This window comes from Octopus bimaculoides, chromosome 1 (assembly GCF_046866305.1).
Source record: "Octopus bimaculoides isolate indiv1 chromosome 1, ASM4686630v1, whole genome shotgun sequence".
Taxonomy (NCBI): Eukaryota; Metazoa; Mollusca; class Cephalopoda; order Octopoda; family Octopodidae; genus Octopus; species Octopus bimaculoides.
Window position 1 is genome coordinate 116,450,767 of NC_142928.1, and position 12,065 is coordinate 116,462,831.

Consider the following 12,065-nt stretch of genomic DNA (forward strand, 5'->3'; position numbering starts at 1 on the left):
CCCTCTTTTATACCCACCCTCTCTCCTCTCCTCTCCTCTCCCCTCCCATACCCATCTTCCCCCTCTCTTACATCCACCTTCCCCTTCTCCCTCCTCGTCAACACCCTCTCATAAGCTCATCCCACCACACCCCAACACACTCCTACTCTACCTTCCCACTCCACCCCATCCAATTCCTTACACCCACCACCCACCCCTACCCACAGACCCCTACCCACAGACCCCTACCTCTACCCCACCCTAAGCCTAACCCACACTCCACCCATGCCTTCCCCACCTCCCAACACCCTCACATCACACCACACCAATACCCTCGCATCACACCACACACACACTACAACTGACCAACTACTAACTCCCTTTCTCCCTTTCTCCCTTCCCCATTTTCACACTACATATGTCAAGATCACCAGCATTCTACCTCCCACACACAGCCCCTCGTTCCCGATCACCGTTTGTTATCTCCCCCTTTCTTAGCTCTCCTGAAATAAGAATTTCTAACTTCCGGTCAGTCATTGTTATGATCGGCCATTATTATGATTGACCGTTGACTGAACACTATTCAATTTTTTTTCTCCGTGTTTTTCTCCTTGTCTCCGTATTCTTTCTGTTGAAGAGCGTAGCTCGAAACGTCAAAGACTTTCCGTATTCCCGAGCGTCATACTAATATATACTTTTGTTATTTACACCACCTGTCCTCGTCTGTTGTTATTATTTGTATATTCTCCCATATATATATATATATATATATATATATATGTATTTTATTTATTTATTTATGGGTTTCAGCCAAGTGGCTGTGGTCATGTTGGAGCACCACCGTGACTTTCCGTCTTTATGCTGTGCTCTCTTCATGTTCCTTGCATGGCTCTTCTCCTCCACCTGATATAGTCCAATCAAGAGTTTTGATAGCACATCTGGTGTATAAGAGAATTTGACATCACTGCCCTAAACTGTGTCTCATTTCGAGCCATTGGTTCGTCTGGTATCGTGGAGAGGAAAGCGTTGAGTTTTGTCTTGAAGACCTCTGCATCCATGTCTTGCAGGTCTCTCAAATGTTTTGGCAGGGCATTGAAGAGCTGAGGTATGCACATTATATATATACATGTAGATTGTACATACATTATATATATATATATATGTATATTATATATTTGTGTGTGTATCCCATTCTATATTATTTATATATATATATATATATATATATATATATATATAGTGGCGTACGTGCACGTTGCCTTTTATATGTAAGTACACATTTTTCTAAATCTTGTATTACACTATTCCTATCTATCAGCCCCTTCACCCTTACTCATTCATTCCACTGTTCATTCTTTTGTTCCTCCTCGCTCACATTTCCTTGCCTTCTCTTCTCCCTCCACTTTTCACTTCACTGTGTCCCTGTCATTTTTTCTTGCCCCTCCCTAATTCTTTTGTCCCTCTGCCTCTACCTCTCTCTCTTCTTTTCCCATGTGACTGGTGTTTGGCCAACCCTGACCTTTCTATTTTTGGGTGGCCAATGTATGTGCAACATCGTTATTTCTCCCTGTACCTGTGAAATCTTGTATCCCAGCTGTAAGACCTTATTTCCATACACGCCAGCTTAATTTAATTCGTCCTTAGTCGAAAGACATCTGTTGTTATGTCCTGTTAATATTCTTACTGTATTTGTGTAACATTGTTCGTTTTTTTCCGTCCTTGTTTTTGTATACATTCACTGCTTTCTTCCAAGGCATCTAATGCTCTTAGCTTAGTTCTTCCTTGGGGCTGGCCAGATTGGAGCAATATCGAGAATAACCAGCTGAAATTGCAAGGATAATCTGGATCTCGGCTGAAGAGAGAAAACTCCGAATGCCATGTCCGTGTTTACTTTGTATTGTCTATCTGGATGTTTTGTGCCTTTCTTGTATCACCTAACTGTCTGGATATTTTGCGTTCTTGTCCCATTCTGTATTATTTATATATATATTATATTTATATGTACATTATGTAGATATATATTTTGTAATATGTGTATATATCTGTACATTATTTATATATATATGTATAATGTATATTTATATATATATATATATATATATGTACATTATATAGGTATATATGTGTGTGTGTGTGTATATATATATATATATATATACATATATATATATATGTACATTATATAGATATATTTAACTAGCAGCTAAACCTGGTTTCACCCGGTCTGTTTGGATGATGTGGCTGTGATTGTTTTTGGTTAGGCATAATCTATAACAGCGTTTCTCAACCTGATCATTTCGTGTCCTGTTTTGATTGGAGCCTCCAGCTGTATGAAGATTTCACCCCCTCCTGTCAGAAAATGGCTTCCAGAGTTGTGAAGAAAGAATTTGTACATAGTCTGTTTGTGAGAGCTATTCTATTGGACATCTGTCTAATCATTAAAAGATATATTTAATTATGAACATAGAAAGAAATTATACATTAATCACAATTTTTGTAAGCAGTTTTATCCATAAAAATTTTATTTGTAGAGAGCAGAAATTGAAAGATATATGAAATGGATGTGTGTGTATGTGAGAGAGAAAGAGGGTAAGAAAGAGAGATAGAATGAGTGAGTGAATACGCTTTATATTATAGAAATTGATACATACCTGTTGAAGATTAAAATGTATGTAAGAGCTATTGTTTTCGACGCGTGTATAATCATAGAGAAACTGAAAGACATGAAATGTCCGTTTGTGTGTGTATGTGTGTGTATTTTTTGGCGGGATTTTTGCATTTAGCAGGAGTTGTTTTATCTCTTGATCAATAGCCAGACAAGTGAAAAGGAAAGGTGATCTTTTGAAGTGGGCATTGAATGAAGAGACATGGACAGTTTTATGACTGAACTTCTTTTGAAGTTGTGGTGAGAGGGGAGAATTGATGTGCGTGCATAGGTCTGTGTGTGTGTGAGTGTGTATGTTTGATGAGGTGTGCGCGACAGAGAGAGTAATGTTGATGGTGTATGTGTATATGAGAGAGAAAGAGAGAGAGAGATAACTGAAATTTATCATTCAGTTTATTTATTATATGTGTATATGTATGAATGGCTTCAGTGACATACTCACATACATGCATGCACGCAAGTTGTTTTAATCGATTTTCTCTGTGGATATAACATGGGGGCTAGGAAAAAATTGAAAGTGCATTTCAATCTATGCACCCGTTTTCACATGTGTGCCATTTTTCACGCAAATCCACCCAGCCGTTTGGCCGTGAACCTCAAGACAGGAAAGAATACAACGGTCGGCCAACTTCAATTTATATTATAGATGTACATTATATATATATATATATATATATATATATATATATATATATATATAATGTACATTATATAGATATATATGTACCTATATTTGTGTTTGTGTATATCAGAGGCAACTCCAAGTCATCAGCATCACTTGGGCTCATCACAGATCAGATTTTGCATAAGGCACATACCTGTGCGAAAAATTTCACGTTTTGTGCTTTATTTCTCTCCTCAAATGGCTCATTTTTTTTAATAAAGATCAACTAAAAACAGAACTCAAGTTTTCAGGAAATCATTAAAAAATTTTTTTTTTTTTATGACAGTCACTATTTAATATTGTTAATTGTTACTTCAAACTGTCTAGATCTGATCTCTCACACCTCACTTTCAGTGTCATTGTTGTATTAAGCACTCACATCATTGAAATTTTAAAAGCTTTGCGGTAATGAATGATTAATTCAAAATGATGTAAATAAATAAGCATTACATTGACAGAGTAATCTGAATGCTGAAGGTTTAAGCAATTTTCATTTCGGATCTCTTGAGGTTTTTTTTTGTTTTTGTTTTTTTTTACACTTGTTTCTTCTTTCTTGTTTTTTTCTTTCGTATATTTTTTGTACTCTCCAATTGTATTTTTCTTTTTCCTCTTTTTAAAGAGTGATGCAGAAGACAGAAGGAAAGAAGAAAAACCAAATTTTGCCCGTTTGGGTGAAGCACTTGTATTATCTTCTACCAGTCCAAGTAGTATCGGGGCCAGCACTAGTAGTGCTGGTGCTGCTAGTGGTAGAGGTGAGTGTCCCAGATATGAAATTGATAGCTTGGTAGGTTTCTATTGCAATCAAGACAATTCTGAAGATGGTGTGTCAGCATAGTTTGAGATAATTAAAACATTTTGAAGGTGTAATTTTCAAAAATTTTTGGAAGATCATCTTAAATAATCATTTAAATTATTATTATTATTATTATTATTATTATTATTATTATTATTATTATTATTATTATTGTTTCCATATTTTTATCTAATTTAATATATAATTTTCCTGAATACTTTCTATTTTAAAATTCTTTTTGCAACTCTTATATTGATTGCTTCAATGTACAAATGTATGGATTATAAATAAATGATATTCAAAAATAAATTTAAAGCTTATATTTAAAAATAAAAGTTTTAATGATTTTTAAGTGTTAATTGTTTAAATATCTGAGGCAATTTGTGTAAATAAAATGGTAATATTTTGGACTGTTATAATTTTATGTTTCGAATTGAAAAAATTTTCAGTTTGCATTTACGGTACTTTTCTATTGCTCTTGACTTCTAATCATTGTCAGGTTATTTATTTCTAGATGTGTACATTCTTGAAAACTGGATTAGAACTAAGAATCTATATTTCTAAACTGAAAGCAACGATTTTTTTTATCCAGTAGGGTACTGATGTATGCACATATTTATTTTAGAAATAAATGTAGTGAGTTCAAAACCAATCTGGTTACTATCTTTTATCTTTTGCTTGTTTTAGTCATTAGGCTGTGGCCATGCTGGGGCACCGCCTTGAAGAATTTTTAGTCAAATGAATTGACCCCAGTACTTTCTTTTTCTTAAGCCTGGTACTTATTCTATTGGTCTCTTTTGCTGAACCACTAGATTATGGAAACATAAACACATCAACACCAGTTGTCAAATGGTTGTTGGGGACCAACTAACATGCGCACGCACACATACACACACACACACACACACACGCATTCACACACATAAGACAAGTTTCTTTCAGTTTCCATCAACCAAATCCACTCAAGGTTTAAGCTGGCCTGAGGCTATAGTAGAATACACTTGCCCAAGATGCCATACAGTGGGACTGGGCTTGAAACCATGTAATTGAAACCAGTCTGGCAAGTTTCTTGCCAGACTGCCACACCTGCACTTATGTACGCATACTGGAGAAGATCACTTGGTGAAAATCAGAACCAAACCAGTTTAAACATAGTGTGGATATAACTTGGAAATTTTGAAAAATTCTTTGGAACAATACCCTTATTTAATGCCCCCTTTTTTGAGAATGTACTAGTTCAGTATTGTTGAGTCAGGAAGATTTATCTTCCCAGACCTACAAGATTTAGTGTTATGAAAATTGAAACTAGATTTAGTTTGAAAATTGAAACTGAATTTAGTTTGAAAAGAAGCTTGACATGTGTGTAATAAGAAGCTTGCTTCCCAACCATACAGTTCTGGATTCAGTCCCACTGTGTGGCAGCTTGGACAAGTGTCTTCTCTTACAGCTTCGGGTAGATGGAAATTGAAAGAAGCCCATCCTATTTATATGTACATATCTATGTATCTGTGTCTGTGCTTGCTCCCCCCCACCACTGCTTGACAACTGGTATTGGTGTATTTACGTCCTTGTAACTTAGCAGTTCAGCAAAAGCAAAAGAGTCCGATAGAAAAAGTACTAGGCTTAAAAAAATAAGTCCTGGAGTCAGTTCATTTGGCTAAAACCATTCAAGGTGGTGCTCCAGCATGGCCGCAGTCAAATGACTGAAACAAAAGTATATATATATATATATATATATATATATTCTGAAGCAAGTAAAAGAATATATATATACATACATAGAAGATTGGAAAGAGAACACACTGCTTGCATAATGTTGATATTTGTTTTACAATTATCACACAATGTCAAGGCAAGGAGGCAGTAACATGCACGCACATATAAATATATATTTATATTTCGCCATGATAGATCGCTGACCACTACATTTATATTTTTTTTCTCCTTGTTTTTCTCCTTATTTCTTTTTGTGTTCCTTTCAGTTGAAGAGCGTAGCTCGAAACGTTAAAGACTTTCTCTATTCCCGAGCATTAAACTAATACATCTATTCGTTGTTTACACCACCTGTCTTCGTCTGTTGTTTTTTTCGTAAATTCTCCCATATATATATATATATATATATATAAAATATACAAGAATAAGGGCAGGGAATCGTCAATTAATAATAGAATTAATAATTAACAATTTTGCCAAGTAGTTCAGTATGAAAAAACCTTTATCGGTAAAACCATTTATCATCATAAATATACAGGGATTAGCATTGAGTTGCTTCTCCAACATACTGAAAATTTAGAAATAGCAGTCAAAGAACTACTGATTCTAAACTACACATTTTTCTCATATATATATATATATATATATATATATATATATATATATATAAATAAAATGGGCTCCCCCTACTGAATCCACTCACAAGCCTTTAGTCAACCTAGAACTATTGTAGAAGACACTTGTCTAAGGTGCCACAGTGGAACTGAATCCATGTTGTTGAGAAACAAACTTCTTATCGCATTGTCGTACCTATATATATATGTGTGTGTGTGTAAGATAAAAGGAGAGAAAATAGAAAGCTTTTGACAATGCAGGAAGTTTAATAAAACCTTTATATCTCAGGCATAAAGCCCATCTTCAGAAGAAAAGAACAGTCTGTAGGTTCTGTTAACCCATTCAAATCTATTGTAGCAACCATCTCAGCATGAATGTCCTTGGGGGCTAAACCCTTTTTCTGCCAGTACTTGAAACACCACGGTGCCAAATTCTGTCCATTTTTCAAGAGAAGTCGCTACTAGTGAGTTTTGAAGTTTTTAAACAGTCAGATGTCTGTTTTTCTGGAAAGAAACAATGCAGTTATTAATAAGAAGGGTTGAAATTAATGCATGCAAGATTTTACAGCTCTAGCATCACTCCTTCATAGTCAGCCTATGAACTTTTCAGCCTACCCTCATATGTATGTGTATGTGGGTGCTCTTCATCTTATCATTGTGCAAGTTTTGAAACAAGTAAAAGGCATCTGGCCTTAGAAAATCTGCCTCAATGATTTCCATCTGATCTATATAAAAATAGAAAAGTGGATGTTAAAATGGTGGTGATAATGGAATTTTTTATAGATAGACAGGCAGATGAACACACACACACACATGATAAACTTTTCCATTATTCTTGCATACATGTCACATGGAGTTCTGTTGTAAATCCAACCTGAAATACTAATAATGATGATGAAGTTATCAAACACTACTCCTACAACCTGTTTAAGGGATACATTTTAAGATTAAAGAGAAAGTCTTGAATTATTTAATTTAATTTGTTTGAAGATTTTATTGCAAAAATATACCCAGAAAAAATATTTAAACAAAATACAAAACAATAACATATCTTTGTTTGAAACTACATTTTTGGTAAATAATGACAACTTTCAGAATATAAAGTACTGATAATCCTGAACTCATTGATAACGTTTGCAAAAAATAACAAAGACTCAATATAATCATGAAATTGAGCACATATATTGTTATATCTACAATAGTATTTCCTCTGTTGTAGAGATAAATCTGATGAAATAGAATGCATATTTGTTTGCAGATTATTTTTACTCTGAAAGGAAATGAGATCAGTTTTTCAATACATTGCTATTTACAGAAGAGTACTAACACCATCAAGAGTAATTGAAAGTGTGTCTATGCAGTCACCTAACTTACTGTAATTAGCAGTGCTAACATCTTAAAATCTTAAAGATGGATGAATATACTAAAGTTATCTTAAATATGATATGTCCAGCAAAGATGACTTGGTCACTGCTTGAATGCTGGTTGAATATTGTGAGTTTATCATACTGAAAAATTTACAGTTGTATGAAATGAAATTTAGTGTCTCTGAAGAGGGGCTTTCCAAAATACAATTAAAAAAATTTTAGCATGAATAAACAATATTTCAGAAACAATAGCAATGACACTCTTTCCAGCTTTAGAGAGTTCTGCACAGAATATATTCAATAAATCACAGTACTTCATATATCTTGTAAAATATATATATATATATAGAAACATTAGAAAAACACTTAATGAGACTAAATTTCATCTTCAGACAGCATTCATACTATATTTGTTCAGGAAACATTATTAGAACTACAGCACAAGACATTTTAAAGCATTGTTAATAACACTTTAAGACTGGATAATCCATATCTCTATGGAAGTGGCCTTGTAGCATACTTAAAATCCTGTTATCTAGTACACTGATGCCATAAATGGCATAGCAACATACTAGAAATGCAAGCCTTCATGATGAAAACAAACACGAAGCACAATAATATAAAAAAAGCTTACATTGCACAACCATCCTCACTGGTTGTTCAACTAGGTTACACACTCCAACAACAAGACCTTAGCACTTGTTCAAAACCGTCGTTGGGGGGAGACTTTAATGCCTACAACACAACTTGGTGTTTAGAAAATACTAATAATACAAAAGAGGAAGCAATAACGCTACGTCAAAACTCCTTTTACATCATAAACAATAGAAACACACTTCACCTAACTAACTACAACGATACTTCGCCAGACATCGCCTTCTGCTCGAGACACTTAGTTTCCACTTTACCAACATTTCTGACCGTCAACTTAGTGATATCACAAAGCCTTCAAACATAGTGGACCAAAGCAAAAACACTTTTACAAATTTTAAAAAGGCTCAATAGAACCAGTTTCACGTGGAAACAATCAAGCTTCCCTGAGTTGATCTTCAAAATTATCAACTTAGATACTGCAATATGTACAGAAATACTTAACTTATTGAAGACCAACACCATGCACGCGTGCATACATCAGAAATAAAACTCGGCGTCAAAACTTGCAAGCATCTGTATTCAGCATAAACCACAAAACATTCAGTAAAATACTATAGAGTAATCGTCTCTATAAAAAGTTCAACATAGTTTCAAATTCAGACCATTATACTTAATCACTAGACTACTCTCAAACCTATCACAGGAAATACGATATCTTTAACTAGAAAAAAAAAAAAGAAAAAAACTATATGCACCATTCTAGTTACCAAGGCTCCGCCCCATCCTTTGGTTTCCACATAAGAAGTTGGAGTTGCTGAATCACTGTAGGAGCAATTACATGGTCGCACAACTTCCCGAATCTTCCTACCGTCTTAAATATAAGAAAGAACTGGACAAGAGATACATTAACTGGAATACCTTTGTATGCTTCTTCAAAACTGGCTTGGGACTAAATAACATAAAACGCCGACTGGCAAACGTACAAAAACATTTCTAAAACTGAAGGAAGTATCACAATGACCTGTCCTTTCCTAGCTTTTTGAGATATAGACATACACAGCCCTCACTCACAAGACATGAATTTATAAATCTTCAAACAGAAATAACTTCATACTTGAATCCTCCCTCTGTTCTTTAAATACTGCTGCACAACGCATCCAACACTTCTAGCAACCTGGTTGTAATATAGCAAACTCAAGTATGATCGGCTAAATTTACTGTATCCCTTTTTACCACCAAACACCAGAGAACATTAAAGTTACATTCAATAGCATAAACGTTGCATACATAATCAAGAGTTACAAAACCATGACGTAACATTGACAACATACACAGAAGACAAAAATGAAAGCAAACAAAGGAACAAACGTTTTTAAAGTAATCACAGATACCATATTTGACCAATAGAAACAGGTGTACAAATTGACCAACGAGAGAACATCTACATAGTCATTTGACCTTCAAGAAATAGTGGCCAAATCCTCTCAAATCACATTCTATTCATGGAATAAATGTTCCTAGAATTTGGGATAGTCATGACCGGATTGCTTTCGTTCATGGGTTTGTTGGATGAGAGTTGACCTTGTTCTAAAACAATAACATTAGATATGGAGGATTAGAAGGAACAGTAGATAGAACATGTCAAGTTTGCCAGGCTGCACCTCATCAATTCCTCACACCATGTCGGATTGTGCTGTGTGAACCCCGGAAAAGTTGAGACATGGTACGATATCTGAAATAGCAGGTTTGTGGATCACATCTAACATGTCCTTTCGACTACTCACATGCCTTAGCCCTACTTAACCAGAGCTAATCCCGGCGCTACACAATGGTAACAAATTAGAGCTTCACTTCTTTGTCATCGACAGCACTATGCAAGGCTTTGAACCACGGAATCCTTCGTTTGTTGCCCCTTACCTTATCGCTTCAATCATCTGAAGCTGTCTATGAGAACAGGACTATATACGTTTCTTTCTGAGTCATATCATGAACTTCCCGATTTTAATATACTCTAGCATTTGGCCTACATTTTAGCCTTAAAATTATGTTTCGAATAACGTATAATTAAATAACGCGAAATAATGATAAATCAGTAACACGATCGGTAACCTTCTAAAGCCGTTTTATATAATATATATTATATAATATATATTATATAATATATATTATATAAAAAAGTTGGAGCGTGTAAACGAACATTGGAGGGACTACAATAATCAAAAACAAACCTCGGTGCTCTACCAGCATGCCAAAGAACAACATTGTGGTTTACTGGACAGAATTAGCATAGAAATCATGTCGTGACGCATCGTTGCGACAAATACAGGAGTCGGTCCTCATAACTGAAACGCAACCAATTTTAAACACCAAATACACGTAGATGAGGGCCTTACAATTGCCCATGGTTGCATGTGTTGTTCACACATATGATGCGGAATATGAACGTAAATAAATTAATTAAAAAGTCTCTATCTGATCTGATATAAACGAAATTGTTACAAACACACATATGGACGCACATACTTACATATAAGCACGACCACATAAGTGCGTGCACACATATGAGCGTGCACACATACGAGCTTGCACACACTCACATGCTCATACCAAACAGTTTCGAAACAACGCCAACACAACGCCAGATCATATATTCAAAATAAATGAAAGTGGAGAGACAAGTTACTGAAGAGATTGCAAGAGTGCAATGAAATAATTTAACAAAAAACTATATAAATTAATAAAGGACTGAACCAGTGCGTGTGTTTATTACCGGCATAATGCCTCTCCCAAGGTTTAATTATATATATATATATATATATATATATATATATATATATATATATATATATATATATATATATATATATATATATATATATATATATATATATATATATATATAAATATTTTATGAAGACACGTTTTAATTTTTATTTTTGACGTCATACAAAATAATATTGACATTTAATAAGTCCAGAATTCTGCTAAAATCATTAAAGGAAGTAGAAAAAATAGAAAAGACAAAGATATTGTTGTAAGGGTGAAAAAATGTTTTTACGGGAAAGTTGGAGAATGTATACAATTGCAGGCGAGAAGCGATTGTAGGATCGAATATAATTTTATTTTGTCTAATAAAGTCTTAGCAACCCAAACAAGCTTGTTTGACGCCCTATTTTAATTCGCGGCCCAGATATGAAAACTACCTACATTGACGATCACTTGCCGCCAAAGTTGGTTTATATACAGTGTTTCGAGAGGAAACTTCCTTTCTGGCGTCATTTAAACTTCTTTCTTGAGGAATTTTTCTTTAAAGATATCACATATTTAACTGAATAGTCATATTTATTGCAAGAATGTCAAGGCAACCTTGAACAAAGACTTTCTAGTCATGATTATCCCGTCATATTTTCTGACATCGCTTTCGCCAGACTATGCAATGGGTCTTTTATGATGTTAGAAACTAATTTGAGTGACATTAATTGCTAATTCTAACAGGTCAAGCAACCAAATAGAGGTGCTCTCGTTGGCTTGTCATTATAATGCAACCTTGTGAACGAAAACTCGAGGTTTTGAGTCTTTCGAAAAGATGTTAAGGAATGCAGTTCGCTTGATTACAGCTTGAAATAATGACTGAATGCAAGCGAGTTTAGTAGACGGCTAAGCATCAGGAGAAGGA

At 34.5% G+C, this 12,065-nt stretch overlaps 1 protein-coding gene and 1 long non-coding RNA gene across 6 annotated transcripts in view; one reads left to right on the forward strand and one right to left on the reverse strand.

Moving 5' to 3' along the window:
* Positions 1-4,448, forward strand: part of LOC106877864 (COP9 signalosome complex subunit 1) — a 129,349-nt gene extending 124,901 nt beyond the window's left edge. For 4 of the 5 annotated variants that reach the window (XM_014926899.3, XM_089356762.1, XM_014926897.3 and 1 more), the window contains one exon: positions 3,928-4,448. In XM_014926899.3, the coding sequence (XP_014782385.1) occupies positions 3,928-4,143 (216 nt within the window). In that variant the 3' untranslated portion in view covers positions 4,144-4,448. The remainder of the gene's footprint in view (positions 1-3,927) is intronic. The other variant, XM_014926904.3, reaches the window with a different exon arrangement.
* Positions 4,449-6,675: 2,227 nt separating this feature from the next.
* On the reverse strand, positions 6,676-10,889 carry LOC106877863 (uncharacterized). Its single transcript, XR_001410422.3, has 2 exons — positions 10,618-10,889; positions 6,676-6,932 (listed from the first exon to the last, which is right to left on the reverse strand). It is a non-coding gene; the product is annotated as an uncharacterized LOC106877863 (long non-coding RNA).
* Between the last annotated feature and the right edge of the window lie 1,176 nt (positions 10,890-12,065).